The following is a 21,138-nucleotide window of genomic DNA, read 5'->3' as shown; positions in this document are numbered from 1 at the left end:
GTGAAGGTCTGGAGGAGGCAAGAGCTGGCTAAGTTGAAGAACTGAAGGGAAAGTAGTGAAACTGGAAAGGCAGGCAGTGGCCATGCAAAACAATTTGAATTTTATCCTAAAAACAAGGTACACTTTAAGAAGGGGAGTGATAGGATAATACTGGAGCTTTTACAAGCTTCCTTTGGCGGCTGCTGGGGAGAAGGGCTTCCCGGCCTGCAGGGCCTACCTGTACGTGGTTAGGAGAGAGGATGGCAGCACAGGTGAAGGAAAATGACTAGATGTTCGATATTTAGGAGCGAGAAGCCAGAGAATTTGGAAATTGGTTAAGGGAGCTGGGAGAGACGGCACTGTTACACAGGGCAGTCCAGGTGTCTGGTTTGGGCGCATGGTCGGATGGCACTGCTTTGAGCAAGATGGGGAAGACTGGAGTTCAGACCAAGAGGAGACGCGGGTTGTGTTCCTGGCCACTGTGCGGTCCTGGTCCCATGAGTCCCCTAAGCGGAGGGTCGTGCAGGCCATGGGACGAGGACTCCGAGGGCAGGGCGGGGTGGAGAGGTACACAGGGCAGGTGAGCGCACACAGAAGAGGCTTGCCTGCACGGACCTGCCCGTGTAGAGACGGCAGCCCCGGCCCAAGGAGCCCTCCTGTTCAAAGGTCCTGCCAGCTCCAAGTGTTGCTGATCACAGCGTCTCTTGAATGTCTCTCAGCATCCCAGACCGAGGCTCCCGCGGGCAAAGCAAGAAGCGAAGCACAGACCCCTGAGACAGAGTCAGGCGCAGGCTCACCACTCTGAGCCTGCACCTCCCTGGCCCCCAGTGTTCCTGCAAGAGTTAAGCGCCCCGTCTTCCACGTTTGCTCGGTCTAACCCGCTCGCTCGCCTTTTATGGCGCCCGTTGCTCTCTGAGGCCTTTGCACCACCTTCTGAACTGATCCCGCCGTGTAGAAATGCTGGGGGTGAGGCGTAAGGGGGCCGTCCGGTCTGCAGGGCGACAGGCCACTTCCGGAAGGGACTTCAAACTTCCCGGCGCCCGGAAGAGGAGGGGACGAAGGTGGGAGGGGGGCGAGGACTAGCCGAGGTGCCGCTCGCCCGGACGCCCCTTTCGGGGGGTGGATCCCAGGGTTGCGGGCGCTGCCGCGCTCACCGTGCCCCCCAGCTCCCGGAAACACCGCGCTCCCTGGGCGCTAGCTCTCCTCCGAGGTTCCGGGAGAGCGCGCGGGGCGGGCCGAGAGCGCGCGGGGCGGCGGCGGCCGCAGCCGGGGCCTCGCGGCGCGGCTCGTGCTTTGTTTGGCCGCAGACTCTCGCCCTCGGGCGCGCGGCGGCGGCGCGGAGCCCGGGGACCTACCGGGGTGGCTGCGCCCCGGCCTGCGGTGGAGGAGCGGGCGCGACCCGGGCCTCCCGCGCCCGCGGAGCAGCCCCGGGACACTCCAGGCCAGGCGCCGGGAGAAAATGGCTGCGGCGCATCACGGTGCAAAGACCGGCGGAATGTGGGAGCCCCCGGGGAGCCGGCAAAGGGAAAGCGAAACCCGCGGGCTGGGCTGGTGACGGGCGAAGGCGCCGCACCGCCCTCCCCACGCCGGCAGTCCGCAGGCCTGCCTCGCGAACCTGCCAGGCCCAGCCCGGCGTGCCGCAGCCATGGCCATTGCGCACCTTGCCACCGAGTATGTCTTCTCGGACTTTCTGCTGAAGGAGCCCTCGGAACCCAAGTTTAAGGGGCTTCGGCTGGAGCTAGCCGTGGACAAGATGGTCACGTGCATCGCTGTGGGGCTGCCTCTCCTGCTCATCTCGCTGGCTTTCGCGCAAGAAATCTCCATTGGTGAGGTCCGGGGCGGGCTGGGCCGGCGTTATCAGAGGTGCCCTGGTCTCTGTCTGGAAGTGATTTTACCGCGCGCCCCTGGCGGTGCTTGCCGTTGTCAAGGGCATATGCACGTTGGGAAGGAAGGTAGCCAGATTTCATGGTCTGAAGCATTCTTTGTCCACGTGCTCCCCGCCTCCCCGAACCGTGGACCTTGCTCGTGTCCCACTCCCCAGTTCGCCTGTTCCCTGCTGCCCACTGATGGCTTACTGGCAATGTGACCAGTCAGTGCCTACTGCTGACTGGCTTAGTGTTCAAGCCTCACTCTTAAGACCGGCGCCGTTGTCACTAGATTTGCCTGGAACAACTGTCTCCTCTCCCCTCCACGCCCACATTTCTGCAGTCACCCAAAATTTGTGTCAGAGAAGCTCCTTAGTGTCTAAATGGAGGATATGAGGAAAAGTACCCCAATCAAAGTGCTTTCTCCCTTGTCTTACATTACATTAATGTGTACTGAGACTTGGCAGCTGCAGGGTTGTGAATGATGGGAAATAACTGCTTTTGGCCAGTATTAGAAGGATATCCAGATCCTCTACCTGGATGGTCTTTTTGGAATGTGAGATGAATGAATCGCCTTCCTGTAAATTCTCATGTGTTACAGCAACAGTTCTGTGAGATTCTGAAAGTCTGGTGGTCTGGGCAGTATCACGTGGCTACGAAGCAGCTGGTCTTCCTTACCAGCTGTTCTGACTTTGGCCGGGGGCCGGGTGGGGTGGGGTTGCGGGGAGAGTGTTTGAGTCAACAGGAAGGCAGTGTGTGAGGCTATACACAGCTCTGTGGAGCGGAGGTGGCCAGTGGGCTGAAGGATGGGGAAAGCTTGTGTGAGAAGCTGGGCTGGCCCTGAGCCCCTGCCTGTGGGTAGGATGTGGATAAGCAGAATTGACACTTCTGCCAAGATTTTGAGATGGCCAAGAAGGCCCAGTTCCTGGAAGGACAGACTCCGCGAGAGGGTATCCTCGCTGAGGCGGAAGGATTGGTCAGGGTTTCCGACATATGAGAGTGAATATGGGCCTGAGTCAGTGAGAACAGAAGACTTGGTTTAAAAAGTGAAAAGTTATGATTTGAGTAGAGGCTGGACTAGCTGAAAACAGCACTTAATAAGTAATAGGCTGAGGGCAGTGTGTAAGGTCTGGAGAAGGCAATGGCACCCCCACTCCAGTACTCTTGCCTGGAAAATCTCAAGGACGGAGGAGCCTGGTGGGCTGCTGTCTATGGAGTCGCTAAGAGTGGGACACGACTGAGCGACTTCACTCTCACTTTTCACTTTCATGCATTGGAGAAGGAAATGGCGACCCACTGCAGTGTTCTTGCCTGGAGAATCCCAGGGATGGCGGAGCCTGGTGGGCTGCCGTCTACGGGGTTGCACAGAGTCGGACACGACTGAAGCGACTGAGCAGCAGCAGCAGCAGTCTGTAAGGTCTGTGAAGGGGAGGAGGTTAGAGCTAGGAACGATGCTGTAAAGATTCGGAATCAGTTGAGGTCTCCTGTGAGTGTGGGCCCCACGACTAGAAGGGAAAGGATGGGAGGTTTCCAGGAGCAAGGAGCCACGCTGTTGGGCCTATAGCTTTCCAGAGGCCTCAAAGGGCCGAACTGATCAGAGATAACGGAAAGGCTGCAGGCCTAGTGATTGGAGAGTGATACTGACAGAAGTAGTGAAGTTGAGGGAAGAGTTGGTTAGAAAAAGGTTACAGTGAGCTTGATTTTGTGATCTGCACCACAGAGTTGTTCAACTTGGTAGGAAGTCACCAAATTCATTTTGAAAAGTAGTCTTCAGTTTCCCTTGTCATTGGGCAGGCATTGATAGTCGAAGCTTTCCCTCTGCCTTCCTGTGAGTTGAGGCTTCCGGGAGAAAGGAAAACCACAATGTAGCGTGGACTCTGGAGATGATCTGTCCCTTTAGTGAATGTTTCCTGAGGACCCAGTGCTGGGTGCTGAGGACCCAGGAGTTGGGGAGACGTGGGCTCTGCCATGGGGGAGCAGCCATCTGATGCCAGGAGCTGGGTACCATCTGTGATCAAACCTTACCTTTAGCCCACGTGTTCCAGGGACTCTTAAGAGTGCTGTCGGCCCCTTCTAACTGATGGGCTGTCCGAAAGGCGTTTACTTTGGATAGGTTTACCCAGTGGGAGGCTGAGCTTTTGCTGTTTTTACTGGCGGGGGGCGGTGGGGGGGGTTGAAGGAGTTTGAGGTGTGGTCTTCTCCCCACCCTGTAGGAGTTTACCATCCAGCTGGGCACAGGAATAGACTTGCTGGAGGTAAGGTGGTTCAGCAGTGTGTGATTCAATGACAGGGCAGTGTTAAGCTCTGAGCACCAGGTGGCAGGAGCTTGGGTGAAGCTGTCAGAAGACTCCTGTATACTGAGAGCTTCAGGACATTCAAGAGGTGGAAGGCAGAACCAGGGATGACATTAGACAAAGCCAGAAGACAGACTTCAGAGAGAAGAGAAGAGGTACAGAAAAGAGTGTGTGGAAATGGTCTGGTGGGGTCCTGCACCCTCTGGGAGGTGGGAGCAGAAGGGGCTCTGCCTAGCCATCCATCCAGCATTTTTGTGTCATCACAGAGGTGATGTGGTGTGGAAGGGCAGAGCGGGGCTGTGCCCACGGGCATGGTGGAGGGCACACTGGTGGCCTTTGCAGCAACCTGGAGCTGTCATTGCTCATTGGTCCTGCCTGCCCTGTGACGGCCGGAATTACAAGCAGAGCCATTCTGGAGGGAGTTGCTAGGAGAATCATTTAATTTCTGAGTTGTGGCTGGAGAGTTTTAAAGACTTTTGCAAAGTGAGCTGCTGATGTTGGATTGATGTAAGAATTAAAATAGGCCGCTGGTCTGGTTAAGCCTGATACTTTGCTCAGCTCTTTAAAGCATTGCATGCCTGGCTCCCTGAGAGGGTAAGCTGGGTAGGGGGACAAAAAACCCCTGATTCCACACTAACTGACGCATAGCAGAGGACAGTTTAAATTTGACTGTGACTCTGGGCTGGTAAGACTGTGCGATGGGAGCCAGAGAAGAGGCAGTCGGCACTGACCGCGGTTTTTTCAGCTCTCACTTTTTCTCTCCCCTTGCCGTGCATCATGTCTTGTATACAACAAGTGTTCAGTTAAGATGCGGTGAAAGAAATGCAGGAGCATGTGAGAGAGCTCTCCTGGGTCCGCCCTTGGAGAATGGCTGGGCTGAGGCAGGGAGGGGCATCCAGGGAGGGAGGCCAGGCCTCCGTGTCGGTCAGAAGCCCAAATCAGGATCGAGGTTGTAGCGGCCAGGTCCCAACCTGGAATTGACGAGCTCGAGGTGAAGGGTCCCTGTTACGGGGAGTCTTCCTTGTTGCTGGGTCCCTGTGTCACTTAATAATACAAGGGCTGCCTTGGTGAGGTCAGTTCTGGTTCCCTCCCTGAGGTCTCGCTCTGATAACTGCAGGATACGGTCAGAGTGGAGGCACCGGTTGCCCCACCTGACTTACAAGCATAGGATGTACGGCAAATACCTCAAATTCCCTTTTATAGCACTTTTTGGGGAAGGGAGAATCTGTTTGAAATGTCAAAGGCTCTGTGGAAGGCAGTTGAGTGTTGATCTGTATGGCTCAGGTGGTTGAGTGGCATTCTGTGTGGCTTGGAGAACACACGACTATCGCCATATGGCAGGTGCAGGAGGTCAGAGTTCTGTGCCACACAAGGACCCTCATTTCTAACACACCTTTGCAGATGCCTCTAGAGGTATAGCATGTGTCACCATCTCCCTATCTCTATATATTTCTGTATCTAGAAAGAGTTTAGGAAATAGCGGAATGACAGCTCTGTGTAGAATACAAGCATAATTGGGCTACATGGCCTTCATGCTCTGAAGTGAAGCATGAATTCTAGGAGTATTTATATCAAGCATTGAAGAAACTGATTCCCTAAGCATGCTACTTTTCAACAGACCAGACCCTGATTGGGATTTGTGCTCTTGGGGTCTTTTGCTGGGTCTGCAGTGCCCTTGGCCTAGGGCTGTACGTGACCCGAGGCCGAGGGGTCTGCTTTGACTCTGGAGTCCCAGCCTGGTGCCTTGGGAGACGCTGGGAGGGTGGAGTCCCTGTGTCCTTCCAGGATGCTGGCTGCCTGGTCCCAGTCTGGCTGGACCAGATGAGCAGCAGGGGCAACCGCTAGACCCCAGGGAAGGGCGTCTGGTTCAGCCAGGGAGCCTGCTCCCTCGCTGCCCTCCCGGGGGGCTGCTGTGGTTCTGGATGTAGGGATGCGGTCTCTTGGGGTTAGCCTTCTCTGCTGCTGTCATTCCCGGGCCGGTGCTAGGCCAGCTCCAGGGTGGCCGGGGGACAGGGAGCTGCAGCCTCTTGCAGAGCTGTTAGTGCCCAGCTCCCCTCGGGTTTCCTCCAGCTGAGTCAGCAGCTCTGTCATCCGCTCTTCTGTGGCTGTATGTAGGCACACCTTTGGGAATGTGTTCAGGCTGCCTTCAGCGTGCAGCGGGTGGCACAGCTGATTGTTCTTTTCTGGCGTGTCTCTAAGAATGGGCTAATATAGGGTCTCAGGGCAAAGGTCCCAAAACAGCACATCCTCAACTCACAGTTTAAGTCAAAACACCAGGGGTGCATCCTGGTCCCCTTCCAGAAGGATGCGTGCTGTCCAGAGAGGCTACTGATACATACATGTTTTTCTTTGTTAATTTTTTTTTCTTTTTGGTATTTTTATTGTTCAGATAGTACCTACATACCTTCTCAGGCTAAAGGATTTATAAGCCTTCCTCGTGTGTTACAGGTGACCACTATGGACACTGTGTACAGCTGAAAAGTCCCCCTTCTTTGCATTAATACAAAGTTTAGACATTTTTTTAAACCAGACTGAGTCACGTCATGGTGGTTTGCACTTTCCAACTCAGTATGATATGGAGAGCCTTCTGTGTCAGTACTGAAATGTCATCTCACTGTTTTTTAATAGGCAGACAGAGATCAGAGAAGGCAATGGCACCCCACTCCAGTACTCTTGCCTGGAAAATCCCATGGACAGAGGAGCCTGGTGGGCTGCAGTCCATGGGGTCTTGAAGAGTCAGCCACGACTGAACAATTTCACTTTCACTTTTCACTTTCATGCATTGGAGAAGGAAATGGCAACCCACTCCAGTGTTCTTGCCTGGAGAATCCCAGGGACGGTGAAGCCTGGTGGGCTGCTGTCTATGGGGTTGCAGAGTCAGACACGACTGAAGCGACTTAGCAGAGATACTCCATAGGGTGAAATGTTCTTGCCCTAGTTCCCCAGTCATTTTCCTAGGGATGTGTGTGTAGGTTCTTCCTAATTTTCCATGATTACACATCAGGCTTGTTGGTACACAAATCTCTGTAACAGCTGCCCCCCGCCCATCATTGAAAGGAAAAAAGAAAAGTTCCCAGAAAGATGGAGCCATTCTCCAGGATAGTTCTGCATTCCTGAGTTACTATTTCAAGTAAAAGTCAATGCGCCTGTGTACCCTCCAGCTCCAGCTCCCTCTAAATGTGACTCAGAAGAGGGGAAGAGGAATTTTGATGTGTTCCCGTTTTAAGAAAGAAATCGCCTCTTTCAGGAGTAAGGTTGCAAGTTTCCATGGACTTTTCTGATGTGTTCTCAAAGCACAGTGTTTCTGTCTAAGCACTTACCCCAAGTTCCAAGTTTGTTAATTATTTTCATAATTGTTTGTTTAATGCTGTCTCCCTACCAGATTGTAAGTTCACTGGGGTCCGGGACCATTTATCCTCTGTGGGGTTGACTGCACTATCCCTAGTGTGCAGCACAAAAGTTGATACATAGTAGGCATTCAGTGGAGTTTGTAAAGGAATGGAATCATTAAGGATGCCAGTAGGATTCTAGCATTTTGGGATCCTGAGTGTTATTCTGTTGTCTGTAAGACAGGATTTTATGTATCTTGAAAGAGTTTGTCTTAAAAAAAAAAAATCACCATCAAAAATATTTGAAAACTCTGTATAATGTCATTGGAGAGAACTGGAGTAACAGTAATAAACCAAAGAATGTGAACTGATGGATTATAAGCAAACAGTTAGTCATGATGGGATCGGTTTTAAAAGTTAACAGAATTTACCCCAGTAGCATTTGTTCTGTTTCAGTGCCCATTGTTCCCTGACTTTAAAGAACTCAGTGACTTAGATCTATATTTAATTATTTTCAAATCCCTTTCTCTTTTCCAAAGAGAAATGAAAATGAGAAAAGAAGATGAAGTTGTGGGGGGGAAAACTCTATTCTTTCGAAACAGATGAAACTCCTGTCCTTAGCAAAAGCTGAACATATGTCTTGAAATCTTTGCAGAGTCTAGATTTAGATTGGCAAGATCCTTTTAGAAACCATTCGAACACCCACCCTTCCTCTGCATGTTGCTTCCTTGGAGTGCTTTCTTCTCAAACCCCTACCTGGGGCAGTGAGTTTGGTCCAGAGCAGGGGTGCAGTTTGGGAGCACTGTGCCCCGGCTGAGTGAGCTGGGCTCAGCTATGTCCCTTGGGGCTGCCTGGGGGCAGCTGGGACGTTGGTTTCCGGGAGAGAAAGTGTGGGGCACAGGGTTTGTGTTAGCACAGGGGGATTCTTCCCACTTATTCATCCTCTCTAAAGCTTGCACTCCTTTTTCTCGAAGGCCGTTTACATATGTGTATATTTATCTGATTATAAAGATATGACTTTTTGTAGAAAACATGGGCAGTGTAGAACAGAGCAGTAATTCCAGCACTGTTACAACACTGAGGTAACCCCTGTCAAATCTTTGTGTGTTTCCCCGAACTCTTTATTGTATATACATAGCTGACAACTTCTATTCTGCTTTTGAAAAACCAAACTTCATTTTGGGTGATTTTACCTCATTCTTAAATCTGACAACCTTGCCTTCTGTTGGCTACCAAAGTAAACACTGAAAAGGTGTATGGAAATTGAACCCTCTTGTAATTTTTTGCTAATACAAATAGCAGTGTGAGGAACACTCCTGAACATAAACCTCTAAACTAAAGGTCTCAGTATTTCAACAAATTGTGTATAAATCTAATTACAAAGTGTGGGAACATTTTCAGGATTCTAGACTTAAATGGCTGGTTGCTCTCTGTAAAGATCATTTGTTGTTGAATCTTCCAGCAGTTAGGAGGGTCCCCTTGCTCCTGGTTTCCAGAGTGTATGATTTTATGTACCTCATTTACTCAGGTATCTCCTTACATCTAGAAATAAACCGGGAAATTGACAAGCAACAGACAAAGTGACTGACTTGCCTGCACAGCTTGTTACATCTTTAGTAGATAAATTCCTCAAAATATACTGCTACAGAATTATAGGAAGGGGATCATTACTGGGAATTTGTCAAGTTACCTGACAAACTTCTACATTTGGGGGTTCATTAAATTTACTTTCACTTCTTTGTTTTTTGCCTTTTGATTATTTATTTGGCTGCATCAAATCTTAGTTGCGGCATTTCTTGCAGTGGGGGACTTAGTTGCCCCGCGGTATGCGGGATCTTAGTTTCCCAACGAGGGATTGAACCTGGGTCCCTTGCATTGCAAGGCAGATTCTTAACCACTGGACCACCAGGGAAGTCCCTCATTTCATATTTTGATTATTGCTATTACTACTATCTTTGTGATTGAGAGAAGCTGGGCAGTTAAGGATGGGATAAACAAAGTGGAAATGCTTTGAGAAAATTACAGCTTCCAAATAGGCTCAGAACGTGGTGAATAGTCAGTATGAAGGATGAAGAGGTTCTCCATGGACTCATGCTGATGAGATAGACTGGGAGCAGTGCGTCTGCCCGGAGATGCTCTCGAGTAGATAACCCACCATTCTGCTGCTGTGCCGGTGGAGGGGACTTTCCAGATAATTTTAATTTGCCATGTGTCTGTATGTTTGTGTTAAAGTTCAGAGCAAGAGGAAATTAATACTCTGCATTTAAAAAAAAAAAAAAAGAAAAGCATACCCCAATCTTGGTCTCTTTCCTAGAGGTAACTACTATTACTGTTTACTCTGTATCCTTTTACACTGCTCAATGTTCCTATGGAAAAATCTGATATTATTTAGCATTTTATCAGAGTTAAATTTGTAACAAAATATTATGTCATTTGCTCGTTTGTCTATAATGTGTCCCAGAGATATTTTGGTGTCTATGTGTAGGTCTGCCTCATTCTTTTTAGTTGCCTGTAATTTTCCATTGTATGACTATACCTTAGTTCACTTAACCTTGCTGTTAAGGGACATGTAGGTTCATTCCACTTTTTTCTACTGCAAATAGTGGTTCAGTGAGCATCCTTGGATGTGCTTCCTCATGCAAAACGTGTTTCTCTAGGGCAGTGGTTCTCAAACTTATTGGTCTCAGGACACTTTTATATTTTATACTCTTACTAAATTTTATTGAGGATTTCCAAAGAGCTTTTGTTTGTAGGTTATATGCATCAGTATCACATTAGCAATTAAAACTGAGAGATTTTTAAAATATTTGTTAATTTAAAATACAAGCCCATTACATGTTAACATATATTTTATGATAAAATAAGTTTAAAAACAAAGCTTAGCAAGAAGAGTGGCATTGGTTCCCAGTTTTGCAAGTCTCCTTAATGTCTGGCTCATTTGAAGACCACAGACCACTGCCTGCACCTCATTCATTGCACAGTGATACGCCAAGTCAGTAGCTTCTGGAAGCACTATCGAACATATGAGAGAATGAGATTAAGAAGGTAGGTAACAGTTTAGTAATATTATGAGAAGCAGGTTCACATCACGAACTTGCTTCAAGAGTCTGAGGTTCTGGACCCCACTTTGAGAAACATTTTCTGGGGACAAGGAGTTGTGTTTGCGGCTAGCACCACATGAGATGTGCACGTTACATGTTCACAAGACACTTCCATTTGCCCTTCAGAGCTCGGTCTACACCCGTCAGGAGGTAGGGAACAGCCCCTTCCCCACTTCCTTCCTGCTACTGAGTAAGCTTTCAGTTTCTCATTCTGTTGATGGAAATCGCATCTCACACATCAACTCTGCTGCTAAGTTGCTTCAGTTGTGTCCGACTCTGTGCAACCCCATAGATGGCAGCCCACCAGGCTCTGCCATCCCTGGGATTCTCCATGCAAGAACACTGGAATGGCTTGCCATTTCCTTCTCCAGTGCATGAAAGTGAAAAGTGAAAGTGAAGTTGCTCAGTCGTGTCCGACTCTTAGCAACCCCATGGACTGCAGCCCACCAGGCTCCTCCGTCCAAGGGATTTTCCAGGCAAGAGTACTGGAGTGGGATGCCATTGCCTTCTCTGACACATCAACTCTACTTCAATTAAAAAAAAAAAACAAAACACTGGGGATTTTCCTGGTGATCCAGTGGTTGGGAAGCAGGTTCATATCACGAACTTGCCAGTGCAGGGCGATGCCGGCTCGATTCCTGGTTCGGTCAGAGCTCACACCCTGTGGGGCAGCCCGAGCGTTTCAGCCGAGAGTCTGGGTGCTGAGGGTCTGGGTACTGAGGGTCTGGGGCTGAGAGCACTGAGAGCCTGGGCGCTGCAGCAGGAGGGGCCGCCACGACTGCGGGGGAAGAAGCCTGGCTGCTGATGTAGAGAAAGCCCGTGCAAAGCAAGACCCAGCACAGCCAAGAATAAATACATTTTTTAAAATTAAAAAAAGTTTGCTTTGTTAGAGTTAAAAATAAAAACAAACAAAAACAAACAAAAGGGCAGCTCACTGTTCGGTCTCTGGTTCCCGGCGTGTCCTGGGATTTCATAACTCGCAGCTCGGGGCTGTCCTCTAACTCTTAGCAGTGTCCAGAGGCTGCTCTGTCTCCAGGCGATTCTCCATTGCCTTCTGGTCTGGAGTGCTTGGTCCTAGAGGGTATTAGGTCTCAGTTTGTTATTATTAGCTTATGAAATATTTCCTTCCACAGTCTCGCTTTATCTTTTTTTTTTTTTCCAAAGCTAAAAAGTTAAAAATAAGCTGTTTCCCTTCTGAGCCCTGTTTCCTGCTTAGTTCAGTTCAGTTCAGTTGCTCAGTCGTGTCTGACTCTTTGCGACCCCATGAATCGCAGCACGCCAGGCCTCCTTGTCAATCACCAACTCCCGGAGTTCACTCAGACTCACATTCATCGAGTCAGTGATGCCATCCAGCCATCTCATCCTGTGTCGTCCCCTTCTCCTCCTGCCCCCAATCCCTCCCAGCATCAGAGTCTTTTCCAATGAGTCAACTCTTCGCATGAGGTGGCCAAAGTACTGGAGTTTCAGCTTCAGCATCATTCCCTCCAAAGAAATCCCAGGGCAGAATGGACTGGTTGGATCTCCTTGCAGTCCAAGGGACTCTCAAGAGTCTTCTCCAGCACCACAGTTCAAAAGCATCAATTCTTCGGCGCTCAGTTTTCTTCACAGTCCAACTCTCACATCCATACATGACCACTGGAAAAACCATAGCCTTGACTAGACGGACCTTTGTTGGCAAAGAAATGTCTCTGCTTTTGAATATGCTATCTAGGTTGGTCATAACTTTTCTTCCAAGGAGTAAGCGTCTTTTAATTTGATGGCTGCAGTCACCATCTGCAGTGATTTTGGAGCCCCCCCAAAATAAAGTCTGACACTGTTTCCACTATTTCCTGCTTAACTAAGTAGCAAAATGAGCAAGTATAATTTTTTAGGAAATATAAAGATGTCTTTAAGAAATCTTTTAATTTTGAATTAGAGGATGATTACTTTACAGTATTCGGGTGGTTTCTGCCATACATCAGCATGAATCAGCCATAGGCATATATAGATGCCCTCTCTCCCTCTTCCCTCCCCATCCCACCTCTCTTAGTTCTCACAAAGTAGGAGCTTTGGGTTCCCTGCATCATACAGCAAATTCCCACTGGCTATCTCTTTTATGTATGGTAATTATTTGTTTCAGTGCTGCTCTCTCAAATCATCCCACCCCCTCCTTTGTGTCCAAAAGTCTGTTATGCCTACTGCCCTGCAAGTGGGATCATCAGTACTTATATATGCGTTAATACATGATATTTGTCTTTCTCTTTCTGACTTACTTCACTGTGTATAATAGGCTCTAGGTTCATCCACCCCCAGTCAGTTCAATTCAATTCAGTCGCTCAGTCATGTTTGACTCTTTGTGACCCCATGGACTGTAGCACACCAGCCCTCCCTGTCCGTTAGAACTGACTCAAATGCGTTCCTTTTTATAGCTGCGTAATATTCCATTATGCATACATTCCATAAATTCTTTGTCCTCTCATCTATCAGTGGGCATCTAGGTTGCTTCCATTTCCTAGCTATTGTACATAGTGCTGCAATGAACATTGGGGTACATGTACATGGTTCCCCCAGGCTGTTGCCCAGTAGTGGGATTGCTGGGTTATATGGTAGTTTTAATGGGCTTCCAAGGTGGCTCATTGTAAAGAATCAGTCTGCAATACAGGAGACCTAGATTTGATCCCTAGGTTGGGAAGATCCCCTGGAGGAGGTCATGGCAACCCACTCCAGTATTCTTGCCTGCAGAATTCCATGGACAGAAGAGCCTGATGGGCTGGAGTCCATAGGGTCTCAAAGAGTCAGACACGACTGAAGCAACTGAGCGGCAGCAGCAGCAGCAGCAGCAGCAGCAGCATGGTAGTTTTATTCCTAGTTTATTTAAAAGAATCTCCACACTGTTCTCCATAGTGGCTGTATCAATTTGGATTCCCACTAGCAGTGGAAGAATGTTTCCTTTTCTTCACATCCGCTCCAGCATTTATTGTTTGTAGACTTTTTGATGATGGCCATTCTGACGGGTGTGAGATGTTACCTCATCGTAGTTTTGATTTTCATTTCTCTATTAATGAGCAGTGTTGAGAATCTTCTCATGTGTTTATTAGCCATCTGTATGTCTTCTTTGGAGAAATGTCTGGTTAGGTCTTCTGCCCACTTTTTGATTGGGATGTTTGTTTTTTGGTATTGAGTTGCATGAGCTGCTCATATATTTTGAAAATTAATCCTTTGTCAGTTGTTTCATTTGCTATTTTCTCCCATTCTGAGAGTTGTCTTTGCACCTTGCTTATAGTTCCCTGTAAGTAGATGGTGACTGCAGCTGTGCAGTTAGAAGATACTTGCTTCTTGGAAGGAAAGCTATGACAAACCTAAACAGTGTATTAAAAAGCAAAGACATCACTTTGTCAACAAAGGTCCATATAGTCAAAGCTATGGTTTTTCTTGTTGTCATATACACATGTGAGAGTTGGACTATAAAAAAAGGCTGAGCACCTAAGAATTGATGCTTTTGAATTGTGGTGCTTTAGAACATTCTTGAGAGTCCCTTTGACTGCAAGGAGATCAAACCAGTCAATTCTAAAGGAAATCAACCCTGAATATTCACTGAAAGGACTGATGCTAAAGCTGAAATTCCAGTACTTTGGCCACCTGATGTGAAGAACTGACTCATTGGAAAAGATCCTGATGCTGGAAAAGACTGAAGGCAAAAGGAGAAGAGGGTGGCAGAGGATGAGATGGCGAGATAGCATCACTGACTCAGTGGACATGAACTTGAGCAAACTCGGTGTGATAGTGAAGGACAGGGAAGCCTGGCATGCTGCAGTCCACGAAGTCACAAAGAGTTGGACATGGCTTAGCAGCTGAACAACAACATAGTTTCCTTCATTGTGTAAAGATTTTTAAGTTTAATTAGGTCCCATTTGTTTATTTTTGTTTTTATTTCCGTTACTCTAGGAGGTGGGTCATAGAGGATCTTGCTGTGATTTATGTCAAAGAGTGTTCTGCCTATATTCTCCTCTAAGAGTTTTATAGTTTCTGGTCTTACACTTAGGTCTGTAATACATTTTGAGTTTATTTTTTGTGTATGGTATTAGGAAGTGTCCTAATTTCATTCTTTTACGTGTCGCTGACCAGTTTTCCTAGCATTACTTATTGAAGAGACTGTCTTTTCTCTATTGTATATTTTTGCCTCCTTTGTCAAAAATAAAGTGCCCATAGGTGCATGGATTTATCTCTAGGCTTTCTGTCTTGCTCCATTGGTCTGTATTTCTGTTTTTGCACCAGTACCATACTGTTCTGGTGACTGTAGCTTTGTAGTATAGTCTGAAGTTAGGAAGGTTGCTTCCTCCAGGTCCATTGTTCTTTCTCAAGACCGCTTTGGCTATTCAGGGTCTTTTTTTGGTCTACATACAAAAATCTTTTTTTATTGTTAACATCTACTCCATCATTGATGATGAAATATGGATTCTCAAAGTTTTTATAACTGCAGTATGAAAGGGTAACTTTTCAGAGGGGGGTATGCTTATTTGCTGCACCCTTTCTTGGCAAGTTTCACCTCTCCTCTCTGACCAGGTTTATTTTGCAAAACAGATAGCCAGGCTATCAAATGAGGTAATTTATGGAAAGAGCTTGGCACATACACCTGTATTGGTTTGTATTCAGTACATGTTGGTTGACTCTAAAACTAGTGACATAGCTTCTACAATCTGAAGGTACTTTCTAGTGCTGTGAACAGCCAGCAAAGCAGAGACAGGCCTCACGCTTCTCTCCAGCAATCACACAGATTTGGGCGCTATTCAGACAGGTGCTGGAGGCTCAGCTCACATGAGTCTGGATGATGGTACCTGTGACTTCCTGCCTTCCATTCCCAAGTTCTTGGTGAGAAGAGAATCCAGGAGCTGATGGTCTTGATATTCTTCTTAATAAGGCTTTGTTCCTTTTGAGTGTCTGTAAACACTCTAAGCCTTTATGTTCTCCTTTTTTCTTTTTTTGCACATATTGAAGTGAATTCACTGCAGATGGTGACTGCAGCCATTAAGTTAAAAGACACTTACTCCTTGGAAGGAAAGTTATGACCAACCTAGGTAGCATATTCAATAGCAGAGACATTACTTTGTCAACCAAGGTCCATCTAGTCAAGGCTATGGTTTTTCCTGTAGTCATGTATGGATGTGAGAGTTGGACTATAAAGAAAGCTGAGTGCCAAAGAATTGATGCTTTTGAACTGTGGTGTTGGAGAAGACTCTAGAGAGTCCCTTGGACTGCAAGGAGATCCAACCAGTCCATCCTAAAGGAGATCAATCCTAGGTGTTCATTGGAAGGAATGATGCTGAAGCTGAAACTCCAATACTTTGGTCACCTGATGCAAAGAGCTGACTCATTTGAAAAGACCCTGATGCTGGGAAAGATTGAGGGCAGGAGGAGAAGGGGATGACAGAGGATGAGATGGTTGGATGGCATCACTGACTCAGTGGACATGGGTTTGGGTAAACTCCAGGAGTTGGTGATGGACAAGGAGGCCTGGCGTGCTGCGGTTCATGGGGTCACAAAGAGTCAGACACGACTGACCAACTGAACTGAACTGAAGTGAATTCCAGAATAGAAAAATGATATACTTTGAACAGCTGAGGGGCTTCCCAGTTGGCACTAGTGGTAAAGAATTCTGCTGGTGCAGGAGACACAAGAGACATGGGTTCGATCCTAGGTTGGGAAGATCTCCTGGAGTAGGAAGTGGCATCTCACTCCAGGATTCTTGTCCGGAAAATTCCATGGACAGAGGAGCCAGGGCTACAGTCCAGGGGGCTGCAAAGAGTCGAGCACGACGGAGCACAGAAGAACAGAGGGAACCCCTTTCCAGCCCTTCTTACTTACCAGAAAGGAGCAGCTGTGGGTGCATAAGTGACCAGAAGGCCTGCCGCTTTGACTCAGTTTTAGCCCTTATGATGTGAAGACGCTGGACTAAAAAAAAAGCTGTTACACGCCCTCCGGTTCCCTTCTGGTTCTGGCACTAGAGTTCACGTCTTGTCTTACCATCTTACTCTTTCTCACCTTCTCACCTTGGTGTCTGTTCACTCACATCCTCCTTCACATGCCTCACTTACTCGCTGAGCGCTGCTTTACATTCAGGACCTCTCAGTGAAGGAGGCAGACGTGTCCTGGCGCTTGCAGCCTGGCAGAGAAGATGCTTTCCTAATAATTGCAGGCTTCTGGCTGTGATACGTGCTTTGGAACAAGTGCTGTTGGAGAAGCGTCGCCCAGCCAGGGACATTGGAAAGTGCCTTCTAAGGAAGAGACATGTGGCCAAGTTGTCAGTGAGCACGTGTGAAGCTTTGAGGGGGGAAGGACATGGTTTCTTGGAGAATGGGAGAGGCCCAGTGTTCCTGGGGCCTGCTGAGTGGGAGGAAAGGGCGAGTGGTAGGTTAGAGAGGTGAGCAGGGCTCCTCTCGAGGAGGGCCCCTTAGGATTTGGATTTTGGAGTTTATCCAGAGTGATTGGAGGGCTTTTTGTTATGAGTGACATAGTCAGATATGCATTTGAAAATCTCACCCCAGATACTTTGCGGAGACTGGAATGGAGACGTGGAGAGACTAGTCAGGGGCTGTCACGGTTAAGTTCAGGATCACCGACTGTGCCCTTGGAGGACGGGGATTGTCGCATGTGTCTTGGACTCACTGTGGGGCTTCATGTAGGAGCACATGGGTCACCAGCATTTCTCAGGAGCTGTTACTGGGAGTTCTGCAGGCACGCCGGATGCCTCTGGTTGTGCTGGGATGCTGGAGCTAGTTGGGGAGGGCCCTGAGTTGGCCACGTTCAGAGGCTGTGCTCTGGGCTCCATGGTGTCTTTGAAGCCTGGCCCTGAGTGGGCCCCAGGAGCCTCTCAGACAGAAAGCTCTGTCTGCTGGGGCCTGGGAGATGCTGAAGCTCCGGGAGGCTCTGGCCCAGGCCCTGCAGGTGAACAGCCAGCAGGGTTGGTGTCTGGAGGGAAATGCTGCTTCTCGCCTCTGCACCAAGGCAGCTGCTCCCAATCTCTTCCCTCCCGTGCTGTCCTGAGGACTGGTATTAATAGCTGCTGTGCTTATACACACATGCACACGTATTAGTATTTTTATTTTTAATTTAGTTTTTAAATTTGGCTGTGCCATCCGGCATGTGAGATCTTACTTCCCCAACCCAGGATTGAACTTGTGGCTCCTGCGTTGAAAGTGTGGAGTCTTTACGGGACCACGGGGAAGTCTTAAGTGAAAGTGAAGTCTCTCAGTCGTCTCCGACTCTTTGCAACCCCTTGGACTGTAGCCCACCAGGCTCCTCTGGGAAATTTTCCAGGCAAGAGTACTGGAGTGGGTTGCCATTTCCTTCTCCAGGGGATCTTCCCAACCCAGGGATTGAACCCTGGTCTCCCGTATTGCTGGCAGATTCCTTACCACCATCTGAGCCACCAGGGAAGCCTTAAGACTTTACTTTTTCAGAACAGTGTTAGTTTTGCAGCGAAACTGAGGGGAATGTACAAAGATCTGCCATATACTCCCTGCCCCTGCACATGTACACCCAACATTTCCCTCATAACACATTCTGTGGGTTTGGAAAAATGTATGATATTGTATATCCATCATTATGGTATTACATGGAGTATTTTCACCGCCCTCAAATTCTGCTGTACTCTGCCTATTCAGCCTCTACCATATAACCCTTGGCAACTACTGACTTTTTTTTTTTTACAGTCCATAGTCTGGTCTTTTCCTCAGTGTCATAGACTTGGAATCACACAGTCTATGTAGCATGTTCAGACTGGCTTCTCTCACTCAGTGATAGCAGTCAGGGTTTCTCCATGTCTTCTCACGGCTTGACAACCATTTCTTTTTAACACTGAGTAATATTCCATCGTTTGGACATAGCCCTGTTTATTTATGCCATCACCTGCTGAAGGACATCTTAGTTGATTCTGAGTCTTGGCAGTTAACGAACAAAGCTATAATGAACATCCACATGTGAGTTCTTGTGTGGACATGAGTTTTCAGGTCCTTTGGGTAAATACCAAGGAGCATGATTGCTATACAGTATGTTCAGCTTTGTGCAAAGTGGCCAAACTGGTTTCCAAAGTGATTGCAGTCTTCTGCGTTCTGACCGGCACCTAACGAGAGTCCCTCGCCAGCGTTCGGTGTTGTCTGTGCTCCAGACTGTGGCCATTCTAATGGTGTGCACTGGCGTCTTGTTGTCTTAGTGTTTATTTCTCTGATGACATATGATACGGAACATTGTAACATATGCTTATTTTCTATCTGCATATCTTCTTGGGGGAGGTGTCTGTTAAGGTCTTTAGCCCGTTTTTTGAGTTGTTTCTTATTGTTGAGTTTTAAGAATTCTTTGTGTGTATATAAATATTTTAACTGAAGTACTATTTGATTTACAGTGTGGTATTTCTGGTGTAAAGTGATTCAGCCATATGTATATACATTTTCCAAATTCTTTTCCATTATAGGTTATTATAAGATATTGAATATACAGGAGGACCTTGTTGTTTACCTATTTTATATATAGTAGTTTATATGTAGCCATTCCCTTCTTCCCTCATAGCTCAGTTGGTAAAGACTCCACCTGCAATGGAGGAGACCCCGGTTCGATTCTGGGTTGGGAAGATCCGCTGGAGAAGGGATAGGCTACCCACTCCAGTATTCTTGGGCTTCCCTTGTGGCTCAGTTGGTAAAGAATCCGCCTGCAATGCAGGAGACCTGGGTTCGATCCCTGGGTTGGGAAGATGCCCTGGAGAAGGGAATGGCTACCCATTCCAGTATTCTGGCCTGGAGAATCCCATGGACTGTATAGTACATGGGCTTGCAAAGAGTCAGACACGACTGAGTGACTTTCACTTTCACTCTCTCTCCAGGGGATCTTCCCAACCTTAATCTGCTCATCCCAAACTCCTAAATTTATCCTCCTCACCCCATCTTGAGTTTTTCTTTGGTCACCATTAATTTGTTTTCTATGTCTGTGAGTCTGTTACTGTTTTGTAATTAAGTCACTTGTGTCACCTTTTCATATTTCACATGTGATATTTGTCTTTGTCTGACTTACTTCATTTTGTATGATTATCTCTAGGTCCATCCATGTTGCTGCAAATGACATTGTTTCATTCTTTTTACATGGCTGAGCAATAGTTCATATATATATATATACACACCACATCTTTTGTATCTAAAGAGTGCTTTACACATTTTTAATAACAGTCCTTTATTACATGAAGCCACTGTGTATTGACACCACCTGTGTGCTAGGTCCTTAAAGCGTGATATTTTTCTCAGCAGAAATTCTTCAAAAAAGTTCTGTATTTTCACGTTGGGGAGGCTTTGGAATATTGGTTAAGATATGAGTTTGGAGACAGACTTCGTGGGTTCCAGTCCTGGCACATCACAGACACATTCACTGTGAGATGTTGGGCAAGTTACATGATTTCTCTGTGTCCTGGTTTCCTCCTCAATGGTAATACTAGCGAACCTGTCTCACAGGGTGGTGAGAATTAAATGCGTTCACACCATGGGCCCTAGAACCATGTCTGGGACATAGTAACCATTCAGTCGTGGTTAGCTGCCGAGCACCCTCCAGCACTGTATGACTCTGACAGATGAGGGCCTGCCGTCGGTCAGGGCCAGATTAACAGGCTCAGGGGCGCACGGGGCAGGGCCGTAGCACAGCTTTGATTCTGCAGCCTGAGTTTTCAGACATTGCTGTGTACTCTGCTGGAGCAGCACACTGAAAGCAGAGCGAGCTTGTACCCAGCATAGAAGCTGCTAGTTTGTTCTGGATCTCGACCCTGTTCCCCACTCTTGGGACCATCTTTCCACTCCTGAGACCATCTTCCTCGCCTCTTGCTGGGGAGGATGCCTGTTCTGTTGAGTCACAGCCAGCTCCATCCTCAGTTTAGCTCTGCAGCTTCAACGGGGCATCAAGACCATGGGTTTGTGAATTACAGCCCCAAGGATCTTATTAATAAAACACAGCATACCTCCCACCACCCATCCTACCAGACCTCCTGGTGATTATCATAGCATCAAGCCTAGACTTCCCAGCATGTCACCCCTGGTGTCCTTTATCTGATCCCCAGCTGAACTCTGTTCCAGGCACAGTGGACTGCTCCCCTTTGTAACATGTGGTGAACTTCAGAGACCAAGCCTGGGACTTCCCTGGTGGTCTGGTAGCTAAGACTCTGCTCCCAGCGTGGGCAGCCCGGGTTTGATCCCTGGTTGGGGAGCTAGATCCCACATGCTTCACCTGAGTGTGCATGCCACAACTAAAGATCCTGCATGACGCAGCTAAGACCCCGTGCTGCCAAGTAAATAGATAAATAGATACTTTAAAATAAATAATCATTGTTTGTCAAAACTTTTGATTGGCTCTCTTGAAAAAAAAAAATAAAATAAAATAAATAATCAAAGACTCTGAGCCTTTCTCATACTTTTTCTCAGTCTGAGTTTTCTCCTTTCCTCCCTTCGAGTATGATTATCTGCCATGGCTCAGCCTTCATGCAGTCTTTTTGTCTGTTGTTAATCATTAGTGGTTCATATTCTTGGCCTCCCCCGCTGGACTGTAGCCTGTTCAAGGACAGGGT

The 21,138-nt window shown here is 47.7% G+C and overlaps 1 protein-coding gene across 1 annotated transcript in view; it reads left to right on the top strand.

The window, feature by feature from the left end:
- Positions 1-1,231: 1,231 nt before the first annotated feature.
- The window catches only part of PANX1 (pannexin 1), a 55,435-nt gene continuing 35,528 nt past the window's right edge, over positions 1,232-21,138 (top strand). Inside the window, exon 1 of the mRNA XM_040256482.1 lies at positions 1,232-1,805. Within this exon, the coding sequence (XP_040112416.1) occupies positions 1,625-1,805 (181 nt within the window). The 5' untranslated portion in view covers positions 1,232-1,624. The remainder of the gene's footprint in view (positions 1,806-21,138) is intronic.

Source organism: Oryx dammah, unplaced genomic scaffold, assembly GCF_014754425.2.
Source record: "Oryx dammah isolate SB20612 unplaced genomic scaffold, SCBI_Odam_1.1 HiC_scaffold_15, whole genome shotgun sequence".
Classification (NCBI taxonomy): Eukaryota; Metazoa; Chordata; class Mammalia; order Artiodactyla; family Bovidae; genus Oryx; species Oryx dammah.
Note: the sequence above shows the minus strand (reverse complement) of the source record. Positions and strands in the feature narration are given on the sequence as shown.